Source organism: Ptychodera flava, chromosome 13, assembly GCF_041260155.1.
Source record: "Ptychodera flava strain L36383 chromosome 13, AS_Pfla_20210202, whole genome shotgun sequence".
In the NCBI taxonomy this organism is placed as follows: domain Eukaryota; kingdom Metazoa; phylum Hemichordata; class Enteropneusta; family Ptychoderidae; genus Ptychodera; species Ptychodera flava.
The window spans coordinates 8,046,190-8,070,782 of NC_091940.1; the positions used below are offsets into that span (position 1 = coordinate 8,046,190).

A 24,593-nucleotide genomic window follows, 5' to 3' on the forward strand; every position below is an offset into this window, starting at 1 on the left:
TTATCTTCACTAGTTGTATGAAAACAGAGCTGCGCATCTGCTCATACGAAGGTTGAAATAAGGCGACGAACCTTGAATAACTCCACTTCTACATCCCGATAACTCTACTATATCGCACTCACAAAATAATGGCGATAACTTTACTGTACATTTTTCAAAAATGTTATATTCACATACTTGTACCGAGTCTAGGAATGGGTTATATTTTGTGTGACAAAAGAAAACCTGCAAGAACTTATCAAGTTCCACTGAAGGGAGAGTAGAAAATGGAAACCCGAGATCTCCACAATTAGCAAATAGTCCAAACTTCTGATCCTCTGTTCCGCCCTCCCTTGGCGTCCCAATTGAGTTTTAATTGATTAGTCTTCAAGTGAGCACTGATACTACGAACACCTGGTAAAATGACATGCAAACCACCGATCGAGGTGAGAAAAGAATTAATGATCAACAAACAAATGAACATCGCCAACCTTTGGACTCTGCACGTTTATTTCTACAACGGAAGGGCTTTGTATCTATCTACATAAAGCGTTGTGATTTGTCTGATGAAATGTCGTACCTTCTTCAATAATAATGAAATCAAAAGTTTGCATGTCGTATTTTGATCCTGAAAGATACATTCTTCTCTAGTATGTCTTCAGAGGCCACGGTTACAACGAGCAGGAAAACAAAGGTGGCTGCATTAGTTCTTGGTATACCTGCCTGCATCGTGGTATTCTTTGTGTACAGCGGTTACCACAAATCCATTGACTTTAGAACGTGGCTTGCTGCTCAGGACCAGTACAGAGATAACGAAACACCGACAGCCTTGGGAAACTTTGATAGTATCTATCCAAAGGAAAAGTCCTCACCACCGCCGATTTCCAATACTTCCTCGACAGGTAGGCGAACTCTGAAACGTCACAAAACGGCATTAGGCTTTGGTACGGAGAATCTAATCAAGGACGACATACGTTTATATAGAATATAGTCAAGACACTAGCCAGTCCATATACAGTCATAGGTACGGGTAGCATCCTAACAATGCTAACTGCGTTATAAAAACAAAGGCGAGCTCCTGGACTTATTATACTCTGAATCTCTGAATCATAGTGCTGTTGTGTTGATGATCTCCTTGCACAAAACGGCCTTTGAGTATTCACTGTATGGGCAACTACGTGTTTGCTTAGCAGTGGAACCGACTCGAAAGTTAGGCTTGAAAGGTATAAACTGCAAAGGTATGTTTTATAACGATCCACTGTATTTGGCGTTATTCAGCTGCTTCAACAACAAGATGCGTAAAGCTCACATACATCTCTTCATAGCTCATTTTTAACCAAGTGACAAAGAATTGCATGTAGTCGATTAATCGCAATAAGAGAGAGAGAGAGAGAGAGAGAGAGAGAGAGAGAGAGAGAGAGAGAGAGAGAGAGAGAGAGAGAGAGAGGGGGGAGGGAGGGAGGGAGGGAAGAGGTAGGCCCAAGATAATATTCATTTTTCATAAATTTACAACTCAAACTTTTTGTCAAATGTTTTACCGCGATTTAAGCCTTACAACATACATATTCATTTTCCTATTGCCAGTTTTAAACAAAATATGATTCCTTGTTAGTCAATAATTCTAACATTTTCTTTCTTTACAGACAAACCTGATAATTCCACAAACAATTTTCAGAAAAGGGAAAATGTCACTAATGTACCTGTCCCGCCATTGCCAACGCTTTCCCCTTACTGCCGCGCCCTTTTGGCCGAGGACAATAAGACTCCGAGAAGAAAGAAATCTTCGAAAAAGGCACCATCGCAGAAAGTCTCATCATCTGCAGAATTTGCAAAGAAAATTCGCATTTTGTGTTGGCTTACAACAAGTCCCCAATACGCTCAAACAAGGCTACCACATGTTAAAAGCACATGGGGTCCAAGATGTGACAAAACATTGTATTTCAGTTCTTTCGAAGATGAAGATTTTCCTATAGTCAAACTGAACGCAACAGAAGGTCATGCATTTTTGTGGGGCAAAACCAAAGCAGCATTCAAATACGTATATGAACACCACTTCGATGAATTTGATTGGTTTTTCAAGGCAGACGACGACACTTACTTGATTATTGAGAATCTCCGGTTTTTATTATCGCAGTTCGACACTCAGCAACCCGTTTTTCTTGGACATTCGCTGTACAACACAGCCCTGAACACAACATTCGCCAGTGGGGGCGCCGGCTATGCTCTCAGCAAAGCCGCTCTGCAACGTTTCGTAGAATGTGGAATAAACGAGTCGACAAAGTGTAGCCAGCTGGAAGTGGGCCGAGAAGACGTAGAATTGGCCCGGTGTTTGAAAAAACTGGGCGTGAAACACGTTGATTCAAGAGATCCGTTAGGAAGACAGAGATTCATACCCTTTGATCCTTGGAAGTATATGACAGGCCATGTTGCGCCCTGGTACTATGGAGCAACAAACTATCCATACAGGGAGGTAAGTGTGATCTTGGAATATCATTATTTTTACATTTTATCCATTTTGATAAACTTTGGTCTTCGTTACTGATAATTATTTCATATTAACAGCTAATGGATAGCTAATTCTATGTCGAGGTAGTACCCTCCCCTCTCCCTGCCTCTTCTCCCGGCCCCTTCACCCCCCCTCTCTCTCTCTCTCTCTCTCTCTCTCTCTCTCTCTCTCTCACCGCAGTGACAATCGGAATTTGATTACTATTATTCTAGCAAGAATTAAAACCACACCTCCAAAAAGGACAAGCGCACATGATTGTAGGAGGAAAAAAGGAAAAGCGAATAATGAGGCCTAAAAAAAAAAAATTGTGTGTTTCCGGTAACCCGACCTACCCTAGTTCAAACCCCCCGACCCTAAACTTTTTTTTGGACCTTGAAAACAAATCCTGCGAGATTGGCTGGGAAAAGTTTTAAATCACGCGTGATTTCATGACATCATTAAACAACAATAGCGACTGCTTGTGCAAGCGTGTTTTCCGTAACATGTGAGAAATGCGATCACGTTCAAGAAAAAATGTAAAAAGTGTGAGAGGCTCCCCACCTAACTATCCAAAATGTTTTTTGTGTCGAGTCTGTGTTTAATTCGTTTCAAAAATGTGTTCCTATATTCTCTATATTCTTATCCGATTTTTTGTGTTAATGAAAATGTTTGTTTCACCTCGGATATTTGTAGGGAAGTTTGGATTAGTGTGTACGGTAATGTTTTGTTTGTGTGGGGAAAGCTTATGGCGAGACGCAGCCGGACCTATGGTGTTACAAAGTTGATGAGTGGCCCTTTGACGCTTGCGTTTCGAAACCCGAGTGTGGTTTCTCATCAGTCGCAATGTAGATTCTTTCGTTAGTTTGTGTTTGTGAAAATTTATTTTAATGTATTTTAGTGGTCTTGCTCTTCGAATAGCGAGGCAAGAATATCAATGTTTGGGTCTCGTTGTGAGTCCGTTTGGTGGTCTGGTTTGTTTGTTTTTTGTTTCTTTACTTCTGTAAATTTTGTTTTGACTAGTGTGTCTTTTAGGTTTTTGTTTCTCTTGTAAGCAATGATTGGTGATTCTGGGAATAGATTCCTTAGTGTTGAGTCCTTCTCAAGTTCAGCCAAATGTTTCAAAAGACTTCCCTTAAGATCTTTTGTTTTTATGTAAGGGCTGTATGTTGTACTGAAGATGAGTTTGTTTGCTGCTTCTTTACGTGTACTTGTACAGTTTGTTAGTGTATTACGAATACTGTGGTTTATTTTTTCTGTTATATTCGTGATTTCATTGTTTTTGTATTCTCTGTCGAGTAGTTTGTTTCTAAAGAAAGCGACTTTTTTAGTAACGTCGTCATTATTGTTTCAAGTGCGAGCGTATCTAAGGATTTCACCTTTGATAAAGCCATTAAATGTTGCTGTCGGGTGACACGATTCTCTATGTAGAAATTGGAATGTGTCTGTTGGTTTAGTATGTGTTTTGATGTCGAGGATATTTTCTTTGTGGTATCTTGCACCTTTGAAAACTACTACATCTAGGAATGTAATTTCTTGTGTTGAGTTTTCGTATGAAAACTTAAACGTTGGGTGCATTGTGTGGATTTTTTGAATGAAGTTAGTGAGTTCGGTTTGTGTTCCCAGAAAGATTGCAAAGACATCATCTCTGAATCTTTTCCAGAAGTGAATGTTGTTGTGGTTGTTTACGATTATTTTCTTTTCAAGTTCATGAAAAGCAATGTCTGCTATATCTGGCGAGGCATTCGATCCCATGCTGCAGCCGCGTGTTTGGCGGAAATATTGCTTGTTAAATTCAAAACTGCTGTGTTTTAGAATTAGTGAAAGCATTTCTATTAAGCCTTCCGTGGGTGGTTTTTTGATGCCGTAATTTGTTTGAAGCGAGGTTTGTGAGTTTAATGTTTCACTGACTAGCCGAATCGCTTCGTCGTGAATTGTGTTTGTGTCCATCGACACCACGTCGAGTGTTACAAGAAATGCATGTTGGGGGAAATTTGTTTTTTCTATTTCTTGTATGAAGTTTGTTGTGTCTTTCATATTTGACGGTTGTTGCTGGACCAGTGGTTTTATGAAGTAATCCAGGAATTCTGAAATTCTGTTAGTGGGACTGGAGCAGCCACTAAATATTGGTCTCCCTGCAAACGTTGAGTTTTCAGGCGGCGGTTTGTGAATTTTAGGCAATAAGTACCAATGCGGGGTACGGATTTTTATGTTTTTTGGATCGAGATACTTATAAGTATCATGGTCGATGTGTTTGTTCTCGTACATTTTGTTTAATAGTTCGTGTACTTTGTTTACTGTTTGTTCTGTGTCGTCACTGTCTAGTTGTGTAAAATACTGAGTGTTGCGTAATTGTCTTTTGCATTCGTGTATGTAATCTTTTGTGTTGACAATGACGATGCCTTGACCCTTGTCGAAGGGTATTAAAATTTTCACATTTTCTTTTTTGCAGAGAAAAAAAAATTACCAAAAAAAAATTTTTTTCCTACCTACCTACCCTATTTCTGAAGAGCATGTTACAGGAAACACACAATTTTTTTTTTTGGCCTGATTCAGACAGCAAATAAAATACAACTGGGTGACAAAAGGGACGATTTGCCCATCATTCAGTTGTATGACGCATTCATGATTGACAATAATGCAAAGAAATCATGCACAATTTTGGGGATATAGGGGCGTCTACGATGTCTCCTTGCCATTCACACCGATTTATCTATAGTTTTTTTGCACAGGCGTTCGAGTCATAGTTAAGTCCATGGTTCTGATGTATTTCTAGTAATTAAAAGTATGAAAGGAAATCATAGTCTGTTGACATGTGAAATGAAGGAATGGAAGCACCGATATAGAGCTATGCTCGCTTGGTCGATCGGCAGGATTGATGAAGCTACGGGCGATTGCTAAGTATAATTCTCTAATACCTAATAAATATACAAATGGAAATCATAGGGTAGGCATGGCATGCTCATTTTGAGCTACCCACCTCACCCCCTGTCCTTTGGCTAGAGTGCTTGACGAGAGACTCAATGTTCGCTCATATCCTGACCCCAAGCTGCTGACCGCTGGCCAGTGAGCTAGCTATAGCTTACTATAGGTATGCTTGGCCCGCCCTTCATTTAATATGAGTGATCAAGCTGAGCGATCATGGTTCTAACCCGGCGCTTCCATTACGTTTACAATAAATGTATACAAACTGTAAAGTTAGCAATTATCCGAACATCTGTGGGTTTTTTGGTTTTGAAAGGATAAACATGATAGGAAAACTTTAAAGTTATTTCGAATCACAAACAAGGAGAAAAAACTTGTCTGTGCTCGAATAGTCTTGTTGTCAACCTCATATGGCAGAATTGAACACCACAGTTGCAATGCTTCTTCATACATCCAGTGAGTCATAGCCATCTCCAATACAATTCCTTTACAGGGTAGAAGATGCTGTTCCAATTACGTCATCAGTTTTCATTACGTCGACCCGGAGTACATGGAAGTTTTAGATTACCTCATTTATGACCTAAGGTTGTACCTAACGACTGGAGATGGAAGTTTTACGTAAACACTACATATATTTTTATCAGTTCCGCTGTAAACTACTCGGCTGATCGGACAGGTTGATTGTCCGTCGCACTTTCCAATCATCCTCCGTCAATTTTGCTCTTCTTCTCCGGAACTGCGGTTCGGAAAAAGTTCGTTTACAAGTCAATTGACGTGACCCGATTGAGATTTGTTCAAATGATGAGCAAATTCGACTAAGAAAATTGTTGGAATAATTTTCTCATATTTGGTAAAAAGCATTTTAATTTGCAATTGATATCACCGGTCTTGCAACTTTGAAATATGATATGTAATTTCTTGAGGAAGTCCTTTTTAATTTCTCTCAAATTAGTGAGAAGTTGCACACGTTTTTGCATGGAAATTCATCTGTGTTGGTAGCTGTGTTGTTGATTACTGTCAATTAGTGAAACAACACACACACACATCCATGTGTGGGCAAGAGTGGGCAACTTGTTTAATGAAATACTCAGTGTTGGCAAAGTGAAGGACTTGCTGCCCTTCAAATACAAGTCTAAACAATAAAATTACAATGCTGTATGTAAAGTTACAAGGAAACAAGTTACCAAAACAGAGGGAAAGGGTGGGTGGGTCGTGAGGAAACGTGCGACATTGAAGAGATCGCTCAAAATGAGGCTGGCGATCGAGCATGCGCAAACGTCACAGCCGACGATAGCTAGTAAACTGTCCCGAGACTTCTAGTCTGGATGTACAAACACTAAATAACTTTAAAATAAATTCTAAAGAGACATTAGTGAAAACACACACACACACATCCATGTGTGGGCAAGAGTGGGCAACTTGTTTAATGAAATACTCAGTGTTGGCAAAGTGAAGGACTGCTGCCCAAGACACCCAACACATGGAATATGTAAGAAACAAGTTGCTCTGGAGAAACTTGAGTAAATGAACTATCTAAAAATTACTTTAAAGTGAAAACCTTTACAACTAAGTAACAGAACAAACGCTATGCACCAACGTGTTGAAACAATACTATTTCAGTAATCTTTTGCTGGGAAGGGTCGAAATGGAGTGAAAAAATGAATGTTGGTACTGACAATCATACGTCTTGCAAATGTTGACAAAAGTTGACGTGGGTTCTGATGTAGCGTTTATAGCAATCGCTCGACCAACGGCCCATAACCTTTATCTCCCAGTCTGGAACACCTGCAGCTGCAGCTGATGTGGCACCGCCACTGCGGAGACTATGTCCGCTATATGAATTAGGGTCCAGTCCTATCTGGCTAAGGAGCTTTTTCAGGTGTGTTACTAGGATGTTGCGTGTTAGAGCGGTACCGCTTGGAAGGAGGAAGAGAGGTGCATCCCTGGGTGCATGAGCGTTGGTACGTGAAGTGTATAGGCGTGAAAGCAAATTAACAGCACATATTTTATGGCCTGAACAGCCTACGACTACATCAACGCCCTTCCTAAAAGGGTCGCACTTAGATTGTTTTAAATGTATCACTGCAATTGAGGTAGGATTTTCAAGGCTGGAAAGGTAACATCTGAAATGGTTAGGTGCATTGTGGGATCAAAGGGTAATTGATGCACGACAAGTTCGCTCAAACGGAATAAACCATAAAATGCCGTAGTCAGTGCAGTCCACATTACTAGGTCATGCATGTTTTGTAGGTCAAAGAAATGTTCTAGTTTGAGTAGAATGTCAAAGGTCAGTGCAAGTTTTTGAGCAGATCCTGGTCCTTGCTGACGCTGAACTGACCGTAGTGCCAGTTTGATGCGTGGACGGTCTTCCAGTGGGTCGGGCACACCCTCCTGAATATGTAAGGAACGAAACGGAGTACAAGTAGGTGACAATAGTGCTGTGTTTGAGCCGTTTCTCTTCAAGCAGATATGCAACAACATGAGTAGCGTTTCTTCTGTTGCTGGCAGTGGGGAAAGGCCAAGCCTTTCACAAAACTCGATGTACGATTTCTGGCCAGTGCTGTATGTCCGATTGGTGTTCTTAGAGTACGCCTGACCACCAAATGGCAAGCTCGGCTCCACCAGTGATCGGCTCCTGCAAGAGGTAGCAGTACCATTAATGTTAGTTATTTATATCGTGACAATGCGTCTGCACGAATGTTTTTTGCTCCTTCAACATGGATAGCATTCATGATAAAGTTGTATTCAGCGCATACATAGAAGAGAGTTCGTAGAAGTGCCGCACAACATTCACTGCGTGATGTGCCAGCTTGTATCATGGACACAACTGATGAGTTGTCACAGTGAAATAATATGCAACGTCCTGAGAGGTGCTGGCCCCAGGTCTCTGCTGCTCGTACGATAGCATACAGTTCCCTCCAGTTAATAGAGTACAGTTTTGGACTGTAATCAACAATTTCGTCCACAAAGCGGCCCTGGAGTGTATTGTCATAATATACAGCCCCGTATCCAATGTCTGACGCATCTGTATATAGGTGTATGTCAACATTACTGGTCCAGAAGCTATCGTAGAACATGCTAACCCCATTCCACGTGGGCAAATAATCGAGCCACCATTGAATGTCAAGTTTAAAGCTGCGAGTCAGCCTAATTCTATGGTGAAGTTGTCGAAGTCGTTTTGAGGTATCAATGAGCCGTCTGAGAAATACACGCGCCTCTGAGAAATACACGGCCTGGGCGGCACACACGAGTGATAAATGTCAGTTTTCCTATGAGAGAAAGTATTTGTCTTTTAGTAGCATATTTGTAGTTCTGCCATAGGTGCAGTTCGTTCAGCGTTTCATTAACTCTGTGTGCAGAGATGCGGGCTTCCATGCGAATAGTGTCTAATGTTATTCCTAGGAATTCCATGCATGTTGAAGGTTTCGTCACTTTTTGTGGATTCACAGGGAAGCCTAAGTCACTACACGCTGATAGCATTCCCTGCAGATTTTGTTCACATTTGTTGGTGTTTGCCGGTCCTGCTGTAAAATAGTCATCAAGGTAATGGTCAACGGGGTTAACATTGTATTGTGTCGTCATGATGAACTGAAGGCAATCTGCAAATTCGTCGGTAAATATCGCGGGCTGCTCCGGAGACCAAAGGGCAATACTTTACTATAGAAATAACATGTCTTGAGTTCACCGTTGATCTCAATGTCCCATGAGCAACCGAGAAGTTCCCAGTCTTCTGGCCTGACAGGGATTTGATAGAAAGCGTCCTCGAGGTCAACCTTTGCAATGAGGGACCCCTTGCCATTACGTTTAATGTGCTTGATAGCCATGTCTATTGACATATATGTACATGAATAGTCCTCTTTTGAAATGTGGTCATTTACTGAGAGATGCGGTGGCCAGGAAAGATCATGAATTATGCGATATTTTCTGAGTTTTTCTTTGGACGAGCGCCAAGGGGTGAACTGATAAACGAATTCGTCGGTGATGTTGTAAATGGTCCAGCCTTATATCCTTTCTTAACTTCATCGAGTAGTTTCTGTGTTACAATGGGTTTTATGTCCAGGGCACTCTTCCAATTGTAAGACAGCAAGGGGCTTTGCGGCCTCTGTCCGTTGTATCCAATAGGCACCCCTTGCTGAATCCACGTCATGATCTTCCTGGCATGTGCTTGATTGGGTGTTTACTGAGAGCCTGCTGCCAGGCTTGATGGTTGAACCTGCATGCAGTTTTACAGTGGATGAGTGGAGAGGGTCCGCCACAGCGTTTACACTTATGTTCACGTTTGCATCTGGGGAATTTGCACTCGTCGGTTTGGTATAACAAACATACTGAAGTCTTCTTCTTTCCTCTTTGTGTCTCTTTCTCCGTAGTGTGGGGTATTATCTCACGAAAAGAGTACTCTTTTGCCAGATGGCCAGTAGCCTTACAGCATAACACTCTTTACGAGTACCCTTAACAGCAGAGGGGTCCATGAAGGTAGTCAGATACAGATCATGGTCGATCATATGATAGCTGAACGTTTTTTGCTCGGCTAATTTGTGCCTAAATTTTACGTCGTAGGCGTAGACAGCTGACCAGGCAAACTTTGCATCACAGTTATGTATCAAGTTCCTGTATCGTAGCAATTGTGGTGCCAGGTTTGTATCTCTCCCGAGAAGAATACTCTCCATTACTGTGAAGGCGCTTAACCATTGGCTGTGAGAAGTGATATGAATTTTCTTTCGTTTTGGCTGAAAAGTTATTTCCGTTCCATCAAGAGTAGCCTCCATTTTATCCATGGTAGCGAGGTGATAGCTGTTTATAGGGTGGAGCTCGCTAAGGTCAACGTACTCACCTGCCAAGACTTTCTTTCTAGTGGCGGCAGGAACGCCATCGTGTAGCAGTTTGGGTTGGGCGCTGGTGTGACCGAATTCTGTTTGACTTGATCGTAGAGTTTCTTGGAGGGCGTCGTACTGCATCATGTCCGCCAGTGTTTTGGCGCGCATTTCCAGAATCACTGGTGTTGCAATTAGAGTGGAACGAAAGAGTTGTCTCCACTTGCCTGGACAATCTTCCAATAACCTCCTCCAGTCTGTCAAGTCGATTTTCTATGGAACGTTCACTGGTTCGATCATTGCCACTGCTTTTTAGTGTCGGTGAAGCGTAGGAGTCGATAACCGTAGTTGGACCAGATAACTTTGATGGGCTGCTTTCAGCGTCACAGCTTTCCGAGAAAACTACGTTCCTATTTGCCAGTGGGGACGTCACACCAAGGTTAACTTGCCTGCCGTGTATGCTGGAATCCTGTTCATCACAACCGGAACAGGTATGAGCGGATAGTTCGTCTCTGGGTCGGAGATTATAGGCCATTTTCACAGCCTCGTGAGGAAAACGTGCGACATTGAAGAGATCGCTCAAAATGAGGCTGGCGATCGAGCATGCGCAAACGTCACAGCCCACGATAGCTAGTAAACTGTCCCGAGACTTCTAGTCTGGATGTACAAACACTAAATAACTTTAAAATAAATTCTAAAGAGACATTAAACTTTTTATTTCAACACGCTAGATTTTTGTCGCTGAAATTTTCGGTTGCAGCACTACAACCTTCATCAGCAGAATAACCCGATCTCAATGTCGTGACCTTTCAGACACGTGACATGAAACTCGAGCCATCGACTTTCGGTAATTTACAGCTTCCATTGTCTCTGTTAAGAGATGGCTACTTAACTCGGACAAGCCTCATTGGCACCCCTTTCGAAGTATCGGGGATCCTTTCAAGAATTTGTACCTTTTACAAGTCCACTAAGTGGTCTGGAAAGTCAATATCAATGTGGATATGTTGGTAAACCTCAGATATCGTAGTACTGGGACGTTGTGTTCAAGAAATCTACCTTTCTGAAAATTTCTCCGTTTTACCAATATTTGAAACCTGTCGTCACTATTGTTCGTTAAATATCCTACTTTTAAAATTATTGGTGTGAAAATTAGTAGCACACCCATTTCAGTTGACTTCATATTTGATTCTCAGTTACTATGCAGCGATTCCGTTTGTTGATGTTTTCACTGGTATGTGTTTCCGTCCATGTAAAAGCACCTACCATCTTATTATAAAATTAACATGTCAGCGTCAAAAATATGCAAATGAGGTAAAAAAAGGGAAAATCCTGCCTATTGCTTAAACTCTGTAACCACAGACCAGATTTTGTTGAAAATTCATATACAAGTTCCTTTAGGTAACCCTCGTTAGGTGTTGACAAGTTCTGGTGAAATTTGCATGTTTTGTATTTTTTTGGTAGTTTTATTTCGTTTTTGGTAAAAAATATCTGTGAAATGGCTGGTCAGATTGCTTTGAAACTTGATATGCATATTCTCAGGATTACCATAGCCAGGATTGTACAAATTGTAGTGAAATTTTCAAATTTGTAATTTTGGTAAAATTTTTGCCATTTTAGCTCACATTTGGTATATGTATACATACCAAAGAGAGCTTGTATTGTAGGTCGGTGGCATCTGTCTGTCTGTCTGTCTGTCTGTCTGTCTGTCTGTCTGTATGTATGTATGTATGTATGTATGTATGTATGTATGTATGTATGTATGTATGTATGTATGTATGTATGTATGTATGTATGTATGTATGTTCGGATGTATGTCCGTCTACATCAAAAACTCCTAGACCGCAGCATCTTAGCATCTTACCATCTTAGCAGTAACGATAGGTTCACAAAAAATGGTTAGGGGGCTGGAGGAATTCAGGGGGGATTCGAAAATTTTGGGGTAGTAGAGGGGGACTTGAAAATTTTGCTCTGCCTGTAGGGGGGGGGGGCTTAAAAATTTTTGGTTCCCTTTTATGTTTTACATTTTCAAATTCCAAGTTTTTGTGGGTAATTCAATGAAAATGAATACCATTTTTAGCTCTCATTTGGTACATCAAAGAGAGCTTATAAGGTGAATCATTTCATTTGCATCCCATTTACATGGCGTCTGTGTGTATGTATGTATGTCTGTTAGTCCGTCCAGATCAAAAACTCCTAAACCGCAGCAGCTACCAGCTTAGTATTTGGTGTACAGGTGCACCTAGGGGTGGAGATGTGAATTTGTTCGAATAAACATGTCAGTGTCAAAAATATGCAAATGAGGTAAAAACAGGAAAATAGTAATAATAATAATAATATTTGGTTCTTATATAGCGCACATATCCACAAGTAGATGTGATCAAGGCGCTTTACAATTATTATTACCCCTGGTCACTGGACCTAATATGATACCACTCAACTCCCTGGGGAGCAGACAACAGCTCACATGTGCAGCCAATAAGCGCAGCAGAGCTAAACGCACACATAACAACCTCTGTCCTACCAGGTACCCATCACTCCTAGGTGGGGAGAAGCAATGAGGAATAAAGTGCCTTGCCCAAGGACACAACACCACAGCCATGCCGGGGCTCGAACTCACCATCCTTTGATCGTGAGTCCACTGCTCTAGCCACTGCAAACTGCTAAAAATCAGTAACCGTTGGTCAGATTGTGTTGAAACTTGATATGTAGGTTCCTTTCATTATTCTAAATTAGGTGTGTACAACTGAGGGTGATATTTGCGTGTTTGTATTTTTGGGTAATTTTTTTCAGATTTTAGTAGAAAAACCTTTTTTACTGAAACAGATTGTCCGATTGCTTTGAAAGTTGGTATCCATGTTCCTCGGGATGACCTCAGTCAAGTTTGTAAAAATTGTAGTGGTGGTGAATAATTTCCGCATTAACTGTGGCCAGCTTCGGAACGTTTAGATGGTTATCTATAATCCAATGGAATCTTGTAGGCGTTGATAAAAGAATGAGAAAAAAACATGATTTTGCATAATCTGCAATTTATATTGATAAGAGAATGATTACTTTATTAATTGGTACGTATGATTGGAGGAACAATGTATGCGATAGTTTGATTGAGAACAGTGTGCGAAATTAACGTCGGTCCGACAGTCCGAGACCGACAGATTTCTTGTCGGGCCGAAAGTTTTTAGCAACATGTCGTTCCTTATGACCGACTGAAATTTTGAATAAATTCTGAAAATTTCTCCGTCAAGACCTGTAACAGATGCAGATGATGACTGACTCTGAATCATGTGATTCAGACTTGAATGTCATGCACCTATCAATGTTTTCCACCGTGGGAGTGCGGGGCAACATGGGATATTGATCGCACTTCGAGTCCTGGTAGTGGGAATTCGATCTCTATGGTACGCCAGACCGGAGGGTGGGGGTTGACAATGTCGCAACGTAGTAATATTTTGTCTTGCCACTTTTTGCATTTACGAAGATCCTCCGATCGACGCGCATAGCACGGGGCAGCTGATTACATTCAGATCATATATAAGGATGAATTATATCCGTGCATGCAGATTCTAGCGATGAAAAGGATTGAGTTTGGTTCAACAATGCGATACAATGTTATAATAATACTCGTCTAGTGAGTGTAACCCTGGTAATGTTGGCATATCTATGTCAAATGACAACAACACCCAGTATCACTTCACTGGTTCCATGCACACTTAAAGTGTTCGGAATTTACATGTACACAAATAAATGTACATAATACAGCCGTTCATTTTATCAAACTGACTCCGTTTTCTTTGCTTTGATTTTCCATTGAAGTATTCAAAACATAAACGGTTCTTAAAAAAGTTTAAGACAAAAACCTACTACGAGAACAGTGCTGTTGACTAATCATGTTTGGTTTTGAACTTGGAGGTACTTTTACTTATATGGTTTTGAAGTACGCTCGATACAAGGACTAGATGTTACACGACAGCCCAATTGTGCTACCTGCAATCGACAGTCAAGTTCACGTTTCGCGGCGTTTGTTGACCGCTAGAACATCTTGCTTGCTCGTTGCGTACATTTTATAAAACAGAGCTGCCTTATCATAACAGTTTTGTCGAGTTGCACGATCCGTCGTGTATACTCTCTGAGGCCGAGAGTAGGGCTTCAAATTGTTTCGATGTATACCGTTTTACCACAGGCATGCTAAACTCACCGTCATCCTGGGCTGTAGGCCTAAATATCGCAAAAAAAATACGTCTTTTAAAATTTTACGGTATCATTAACTGATCGTGTCGATGGTTTTCAGCAGTATCGAGTGTCTGTAAATTTTTTCAGAGTCAGTTTAATAACTTTAAGCTTTCAAAGAGCGATGAGACCTAGCAATCGCTCAGGCAAAACGTTTCGATCAGAAAACATGCATTCATTTCCGCGAGTGGTGACGTGTGCCATTCATGTTGTCTGCAATTTCTATAATCGAGAAAAAATTACGATACTTGTCCTTTTAATTAAAAGTATAACTTCATCTGTTTCTTCATGAATGCAACAGAGGTCACATTTAAGCATATTTATTTTTTGAAAAATTTCGAAAGTAATCGATACGTCATATCAAAATACATACCAGTTATTTCTCCTTTCTATTTTACATTACAATAAAAAAGACAGTGAAAAATGTTTGCATAAAACAATTATTCATACACTTATGACTGTTTTCAGGGCACTAAGTTATTCACTCACTTTTCAATAACTCGCGTTGGCTAATTTCAGAAGTGATTTTCAGCTCGCCAAACATTTTCAAATCACAATATTACATACCCTGGTGTAGTGTACAATTGTACACAGCAATGTAGAGAACACCATTCCCTGTAGAAAGTCATGAGAGACAAATTTTCTCGCTTTCATCAGCCACATGTTGCCAGTGCATGAGCCTGTATTCCCCGGCCCCTGGGTGTTTGACATCATTTTATAGTCCGAGAATAGGGGATTTGACATGGCTAGAAAAAATGTCAAATTCTCCTGTTAGTCCCCCCCCCCCCATAGTGGAAGACATTGATGAATGTGTGCGCATGACAATAAGGAAGAGGAGAGCTGTGATCTTTTTCAGATTCCAGATCATGTAGATGAATGATCCATAATCATTCACTTACACAATTCTGCAATCTATGTGGACAATGGTCCTTTTGAGTGAATACTTACTGACTCTATTGATAAAAGGATATGAAAAATTAAATATTACAACATTCAAAAGCATAGTATTGGTGGAGAAGTTGACTTTAATGGTCGTTAACAACTGCATTTATTGAGGACCGGCAGTTTTCTGTAAGGACCTGGAGCTTTGGCTTGGTGCAGGTCCTTATGACCTCAAGCTATTTTCTCTTAATTTCGCACACTGATTGAGAAGCATAAAATTCGTATATATGTATTTTTGAAGTTTTTACTGACTTTTTATCAAAAATCTTGTTTTCGAGAGTCACATATCAGATACCTGGTATCAAATTTGGATTTTAAGTTCTAAGGATCATTTGATTACCATGTATCAAAACATTGATGAAATTTGTGTAAGTAAATATGAGCAAATTGGAAGACAGAAGTTTGCAGTGCAGCTGACACACTGTTTTACAAAAATATTGCATGGAGCTATCTATATGTTGTGTTTTAAATAAATTTTGGAGTACCATGTTTTGCATGTTTATTTTTTTTTAATGCCAAATGTGTATTCTTGAAGTCCCTGGTCTAATTGCAAAAGAGAGAATTGCTGCACATTTTACCTGTGTATTTGTGGTAGATACATGTACATGCTCAACTGTTAATTAGTATTTGTTCAAATGAAGTAAGGGTTACTAAAATGCTACTGAGCAACAAAAGTGAAAACTTGGTGAATAAACATTGGTCAGGTTATCTTGGCAAGGCAGCTAACATACCACATTGTACATAAAGTGTTGCACGGAAGTCGCTATGAGTGAATCTAAAAGAAGTTATGGTGTACAGATCTTGTATATAACCAGTCTTTCATTTTCAAGATGCAGGACAATGTGTGTCATCTGTATAGTCAGTAAACTTTGTTGCTTAATCCAACAAGGTCAGGTTATTAGTTACAAACTCTTACAACTGTGAATGTAAATATGACAATTTTGCGTGAAAAAATGTTTCAACTTTGATTTCAAAGGACTTTGTTTTTTTTCCATCGTCATATTGTATATTTATGGAATTGCTTGTCTGTGTAAGTAATGGCTTCTACACAAATCCCTGGTTTGATGCTTTGAAAGTCGGTTAGAATAGCTTTAAAACAGATGTACATATCTGATGCTTCAGGCTTCTTGCTATATGTTTGTGTTTGGAAATTTCCCTATTTGTCTACGTCACTGCAATGTTTGTTTAACTTGGTGGCAGTTTGGGACATACCATTATCATGTAGTGTGGCAGCTTCATTAACAGTGGAAGGTGAGGCCCATTATTACATCTTACCTTTGTCTTCGATTGTGCAACTATACACCGTAGAGAGACCAAATATTGTCAACATTAATTTTATGCATTTTATATTATAAGGGACACGTTTAGTTTGGTATTGCTGATTTTATCACTAGTTATGATGTACTAGGTTGCATTGTATTGTGTAAGTGTATGTGATCAACAGTTGCAAGTTGCCAACCATTCCATACTTCAATGGATGGTGTATCAAAATTTGTTCAAATGCACTTGACTATGAATATCACAAGCTAAGGTGCATAGAAGTGTGTTAAATATCGTGTATAGACTCATTCTACCTTGCCACATGTAACCAAATGTGAGCAAAGTGTCATTGACGCTATTTTTATGTCGTCCAATCGTTGTAATGTTAGTAATAATATACGAAATCTAGAACCATTTTGTCACATTTCATGACTTTTATCTCAAAAAAATCTAATCGTGAGATTTGTCGTAAAAACCAAACGAGCCTAGTAATAGGACAGAAGCTGCAAATGTTGATGATTTTTGTAATATTTCTATGTAATATATCAACTACAGTTTCTTGCTGTCTCCCTACAGCATAATCAAACACAATATTAGTTTGTTGATAAAGCCTGTATATATAAATATGTATTAGGTGATAATTTAGTCAGTGACAGTCAGTTGTCAGTGATACAAATGCATGGTACACATACACAGGCTGTTATAGAAAGTTAAATACTGGACAGTTCAACATGTTGTAGGGAGTAGAACAAGAACGCAGTTTTATAAACTGAACAAAAATATTGTCAAAATTATCAAAGTTAATACAGCTACTATACTGCCTACAGGCAGTGTCACTATCAGATACTGTAGTGTCACTGTCACTGCATACCTGAGCAGTGACAGAGATAGCTCTGACTCTGATGTACATGGTAGTTGAAGAAACGTTTGAGTCAACTGACGCTCATGACAGTGAAACATACTTGTACACAAGATCGGGACGGACAGCAACACATGGAAGACCAAGAGACTTTCCGGTATATCAGAATAATATTAAAGAAAAAAGATTTGGTCTCCATGTTCAATTTTCTAAATTTTCACATTCACGTCATAAAATAATATAAAAGTAAAACTTGCACTTAATGAAAAAATATGTGACTAACCGGAATTATTTATTTTTAACCAAATTTGCCATTATTTACCCAAACTTTCAGAGATTAAAACATTTATTGATGGAATATTTTATCCTTCCAGTAATGCCAATTTTGAGTAGCATCTAATTCATATATGCCTTGTACTTTTCAAACAAATTTTTGGTGGCTCACTGCTCAGTCTTTTAAATATGGCAACTAGCCAGAATTCACGATTTGCCTACTCTTTCATGATCGTCATTTTGTGTGCTCTTCGGCAGCAGCAATTGACCAGGCCAGAGTTGGATTAACTCAAGTTGGCTTAGACAGATAAATCCAAAAGGTTCACTGATGCACTTAAAAATAAATCAATTTAAGAACTTGCCTTAGGAATATAACTTTACAAAATGCTAATAACAGGTAGTCTTGAACACCTGTGAGCGAAATGGCGCAATACCTGTTTATTTTTTCTGTGCGCACATCCTTTACAAATATGCGTGCTTGTGATAGTGGGGGACTTGAAAAATTTTGATCCTATAGAGGGTGGTCATTTGAACATTTTTTAGGGTATTGAGGGGGGTCCTAAAATAAGATTTCAATCTTGATTCCTCCAACCCCACTCCCAATCGTTATTTGTGAACGCAGCCTAAGTGTACAGGTGCTCCCATGAGGTAAAATGAGGTAAAAAAGGGAAACCCCTACAAATTACTAAAACTCTGTAACCACTGGCCAGATATGGTTGAAACTTGGTATGCAGGTTTTTCATTGTGACTTTAGTTTGATTTGTTCAAATTGTGGTGAAATTTCGATAGTTGTATTTTTGGGGCAATTCTCCCCGTTTTTGGCCAAAAAACCTTCTTCTCTGAAAGCTCTCGACCTATTGCCCTGAAAATTGGTATGCATGATCCTAGAATTAGCCTCTATCAGATTTGTTCGAATGGTGGTGAAACTTCCATATTTGTATGCAATTTTCCAATTTTTTGTCAACAAATCATTTTCCCCCAAAGTTCTTTCTCGATTGCTTTGAAACTTAATACTTTTCATCCTAAGATTGTCTTCTATCGGATTTGGTAAAATTGAGGTGAAATTTTCATAATTCTATCTTTGTGGCAATTTTTTGCATTTTGTCAAAAAGTTATTTTCTCTGAAAAAACTATTCTGATTGCTTTGTAACTTGGTATTCTTGTACCTAGAGCAACCTTTGTTGAGTGTCTTCAACTTATGGTGAAATTTTTCCAATTTTCCCTGAAATCGCTCGTCCGATCGCTTTGAAACTTAGGTTTTGAAGGTATGCATGTTCCCCGGGGAAAACATAGTTACGTATGCCCACTCTGGCCTGCAACATCGAACCAAAAGTGAGCCACGTGTCATTGACGCTATGTTTAAATTGAATAAATTGTGCAACAGTTTGACCTTAACATCCAGGTATTTTTTGTTCAAATTGATCATTTGCCATTTTGAATTCAAACTCTGCAATAGTCAGCCATACCATTGAACTTTCGAACAACTTGAACAAAAATCTGCTTTCTTAATTACATTTAGCAGAAAATTTGATTGTTGTATGATGCCATACTGATAAAATACAAGGATGTAAGGTCATTCTTGGGTCAATGGCCTTATCTCTCCTATACATCTGAGTTGTTACTGAAAGACCAGTTTAAACATGTATACTTTTCCATTTGAGTCCTCAGTGACCCAGTGTGACTTCAACAGTTCAAGTGTCAATGTATGGAAAGGGGGTCTCACAAGTTGTTTTCAGTACGGCTATCAACAGGTGCCATTTAGTCTTACAACATTAAGCTCAAACGTTTTGTTTGCTGTCTCTGCTTGGGAATGCTGCAAAAGTTGTGGATGGGTGTTTCATAAATCCTAAATATTGTGGATTGGAGCGAGCAGCTCACTGTATTCTTTGAACAAGCTGCTCTATGAAAACAAAGTTCATGTTTCTGTTGATACTTCTTAGAACAAAGAGGCTGGAGAGGTTCCATGTGATCTGGGTCGATGACTATGGATGTTAGAAAGTATCTGTGTGTTTGTTTATCTGTTCTTAATAATAAATACAAAACAGAGCATCTTCTTTTCCCATACAATACATTTTTGTGCCTGTGGTGTTGACTTTATCAATCCGCTGATACGGACAGCTACAGCTGTGTAAATATCTCCGCGCTGTGTAAAATTTATCTCCGCGCTGTGTAGGCGGAGATAAATTTCACACAGCGCGCAGAATTGTCGTTTTCGTCCACGGTAGTAAGCCGATTAGGCAGTTGGCAGTGTTAGCGGATCAATTAAAGTGATGTGCACAGGTTGGAGAGGAGATAAGGACTTGTAGGTAATTAAGAAAGCATTCTGTTTGGAGTCGAAATCTTTATTTGAAATATCCTAGTCAAAATAAAATAAAATAAAATAAACAATTGCACAAATAACCCCACCCTCGCCTACCCCAGGGGACTAACCACTGTCCCCTGTAGTCGAATTTATATTCAAAGATTTTATTGTTCTCACTCTAGTCCACCGGCCCTTTGTGTTACAGAGAAGTAAATACATAGTATGTTTGGTCATAGGTACATGTTCACTAATGTACAAAGCAAAATGTGTTTATACAGATCTGACTTCTTCGTTCCTTTTCTTGAAGGCATAAAATAAAAATTTACAGATATTACGAATGATTTCTACGTTTTCACTTCGTAAAAGACAAACAAATTTCTTAATATTTGGTGTAAGATGGTAATATCCTGGTATATATTTCATTCTTAGATTAGTATAATGTGGGCAGACTAGTAGAAAATGAAATTCGTTTTCAATAGAAATGTTGTTGCATGTACAGACTCTTTGTAGTCGAATTTGAGCACCATCGTGTTCTTGACCGTACAGAGAACGTGGGGGCAAAAAACCCGCATCCCTCTGCGATCTGGTATTCGAGAACGGCGGGCAGAAATATCTGGGGTGACAGTGGGATACCCGCAAACATTTTACTGTATAATATTGAATACACACAAAAGCGATTGGGATTGATCCCTGCATTTTAGTGTGACCAATAAAGGTAAATTGATTGAAACCAAACTGGAACATCTGCTAACGATCTCATTGCTCAAACAGACGATTACGTGATTGTCAGGCATCTGCAGCTGCAGACAACGGTTGAGTGCAACCTTTGCAAATATAAAGGCGTACATTGATATATGAACCATCAGATGTTCGCTTAAGGTTGCCGGACAGATCTGAGAGAGTCTTTTGCTGCTTCAGTAAAGAGGTGAGCAATTTGATTTTACATGTAATAATGTAATGTCATTGTCTTTAAACAAGCCGACAAACGTGTTCGATCATATGTGTTCGCAAACTTGAAATCAAAATCTTGTAAAGGCGTGTTGCTGTTACAAAAAATCTTCAAACCTAACCTGCCAATTTTCAAACCTTCAGTAAGAAACAAGATGATATTTGATGTGTTATGAATTATGCAATGGAGAAGGGCATAAACACCTTCTATTTGATAATATACAACCAGTGGCATGTAACTCAGATGACCCGCAGATCAAATTAGACATTTAGCTCATAATTTGAAAAGGAAATCCCAAAACTCTTCCGTTCCATTATGTGCCTTCCGACAAGAAGAATGTACCATTGATTGGTGAATGGTGACTGATTTAATCGTCCAAAAACGTGATTTGAATATTCAAATTTCGCATAATTGTTCACTCTGAGCAATTTAAATGTCTAGTTCCTCCATGCATAACTGGCATTGGTAAATTCAAATGGTGTAAACAATTTATCAAGCAAAGAGCAAAATGAAAATAGTTGTTTGTGTCATATAGGAAGCTTTTAATTATAAAATACGGAGGCCGGGGTTCGTTTATTATCTTTTTGCATGTGTGTTTGGATTCCGTCAAAACTGAAGCGACTCATAACAATTTTTCTGTAGGAAAACTGAACGGTTCATTATTTACTACAGTGTAGGCTTAAGTAAATGAAATTATGATTCGCTCCTCTTTATTTGATCACATTTATGGCAAGGCTACACCCTGAATTTTAGACATTTTTTGAGTTCTCCCATGAATATTTTTTTTTGCAATTTTATTGAGAAAAACTAATCAATTTTCATTTCCAACACAATTCAAATGCAGAACATAATCATTTTATTGGTAAAAATGCACATTTCAGAAGGGATGTGATGAATAATTATCGTTATAAAGCTGAAGTTAATTGTGCAAAAACTTTAAAACGGTCTAATTTCGTAAAGAATTATCGTAGAAGCAAACTTTTTAACGAACATGAAGGTTGTGAATGCGAGACTCAATTCTTTTTGGATGAAAAAATGTGTAAACCGAGGTAACTGTTTGGTTTATCTTAATGCAGGGCCTATCTGTATAGTATTCAACCTAGACAATCAGAGAGCTTGTCACATCTAGTGGAATTGTTTTCTGGCCGCCATCTTGTTTTTTAACCAGACGATGCAGTGGCTGTGTTACGTAAGCACTGAAACCATTTCTGTGATCGATTCACTTGTTTCGGGTACGTTAAAATGGTTACGTGGTTGGAGGGGGGGGGGGGGGGGGGCTGGACGAATCGCGATTAAAATCTTATTTTTTTCAGATCCCCCCTCAATACCCTCAAAATTTCAAGTCCCCCGTCTATATGATCAAAAATTTGCATGACCCCCCAAATTACCATATAGCCCTATATTTACTAGGAATGGACGCAGAATAAAATAAACATGCATTGCGTAGTTCTGCACGCAGATGTTCAACACTACCTCTTATCAGCACGTTGTAGAGCCATATACCTAGGGCAAGTTCTTAAATTGATTCATTTTTAAGTGCATCAGTGGACCTTTTGGATTTATCAGTCTAAGCTAATCTCACAAAGTTTGGATGTAATGATGGCAAATTTAGTAAAAAATAAATGATTCCATGTAGTCACACATTTCTTCATTTGAATTTAAGTCTTTACTATTCAAAGTTTTACTTTTGTGTTATTGTACGATGAGATGTGAAAATTTCATTCACTGCATGAACTTGAAGTGAATTGTTTTATAATATTGATTTTAAGTGATTTTAGAAATAAACTGACTTTTCATCGTACATTTGTATAAGATCAAGCATGGTGATCCCATCTTTTTTCTCTAATATTTGATTGTTCTCATATGCCAGAATTCAAAACTCCATGGTAATTGTTAGTCCCTAGTCTTCTATGTGTTGCTCTCTGGCCGGATCTTGTGTACATGTATGTTTCACTGTCAATAGCACTGATCGCAAATGACGTCACGTTTTTCTCTCATTAATATGCATACAAAAATATTTGTCTGCATTTTCCGCATAAACGACGAAAATAAAACCTGCTAGCGTTGCAATGGTTACTAAAAGTCACACTAGTTCGTGGTATTTTATGGTTCAGACTACAAGCTGCAACAACAGCCGCGCATGCAACAAAAAAGTTTGTCCGAATTTAGGCAGCGTCGTCCGAAAGTCGCGCGCGTGCAGCTATATTTAGTAACAAACCGCGATCAACGCTATTGAGTGTCCTATGACCGAAACTATTCTTAAACTACACCAGAGTCGGAGCTATCACTGTTACTGCCAGTATACAGTAGCAGGGCAGTAGCTGTATTAACTTCGTATTTTGACAATATTTTTGTTGAGTTTATACAATTGCGCTCTTATTCTACTCCCTATGTAGCATGCTGAGCGGTCCAGTATTCAGCTTGCCAACACAGCCTACGTGTACCGTGCATTTGTATCATTGACAAATAACATTCAATCTGAACTCTAAGTCAATGATCACCAATATTTCGACAAAAGGGCTTTGTTTAAAAACTGAATATTGTGTTTTTCAGCATGCTGTAGAGAGACACCAAGAAACTGTGTTTGATATATTGCGTAGGAATATTGAAAAAAATTATATACAGTTGCAGCTCCTCCCCGTTACAAGGCCAACTTGTTGGTTTTACGAAAATTTAATGGCATTCATAACTTTTTACATTTTTTCGAGATTAAAGTCATAAAATGCGACAAAACGGTTCTAGGTTTTGTATAATTATTACTAACATTACAACCATTGGACGACATCAAAATATTAGCCAAAATATTTTCAGGCCCGCCTATAATAGGCAGAGCAAAACTTTCATGTCCCCCTCGAATCCCCCCGAATTCCTCCAGCCCCGTCACCATTTTTTTGACGCGGCCTTAAACCCCAATGCCAAGTAAAGGAAGAGTGATAGACTGAAGAAAAGACATTTCAAAGGAAATAAGTGGACAAAACTTCAAGAAAAAGAAAATTTAGCAAAGGACATCGATCAGGCTGACAACAGCAAATCCAAGGCAAGTCCCAAACAGAGCACAAATTCAACACGGCTGGTAGTAAGCAACAGTGCCAAACTTATGGAACGCCGACACCACCTTCTGCTCTTCAACGTTAACATATTGTGTATAAAACGTGTATATGTTGTAGGGAAGCCTTAACATATTAAGAGCAAACGATAGTATGTCGATAAAAACGTTTATATGTTTATGGATAAACTTTAATATATTCACTGCAAACCTTAATATGTTGTGTATAAAACCTTTATATGCTGTGGTAAACTGTAATATATTCAGCGCAAACCTTAATAGGCCTATGTTGTGTATAAAAATATGCCATGGATAACTTTACTATATTAAAGAGGCACTCCCACTTGGTAACATTTTTAAAACATATTTTTTTAATGCCAACGGTTGATATTTGACGTGGCGACAGCGCGCGGATCGCGAGATATAGATAAAAACATGTCATTTCCCGAGCGTATTTTTCACATCCCGGAATTTTACGATCGTTCCTGATTTTCAACCGAAATCCCCCGAAGGTTTGTTGTTGTGCTAATTGACGATATTC

At 39.1% G+C, this 24,593-nt stretch overlaps 1 protein-coding gene across 3 annotated transcripts in view; it reads left to right on the forward strand.

The window, feature by feature from the left end:
* Positions 1-463: 463 nt before the first annotated feature.
* Positions 464-24,593, forward strand: part of LOC139147304 (glycoprotein-N-acetylgalactosamine 3-beta-galactosyltransferase 1-like) — a 33,849-nt gene continuing 9,719 nt past the window's right edge. The window contains exons 1-3 of one of the 3 annotated variants that reach the window (XM_070718353.1): positions 466-881; positions 1,623-2,449; positions 5,880-6,585. In XM_070718353.1, coding sequence (XP_070574454.1) covers positions 632-881; positions 1,623-2,449; positions 5,880-6,008 — 1,206 coding nt within the window. In that variant the 5' untranslated portion in view covers positions 466-631 and the 3' untranslated portion in view covers positions 6,009-6,585. Of the gene's footprint in view, positions 882-1,622; positions 2,450-5,879; positions 6,586-24,593 lie in introns of those variants that run through there. The other 2 variants (XR_011555698.1, XM_070718354.1) reach the window with 2 other exon arrangements.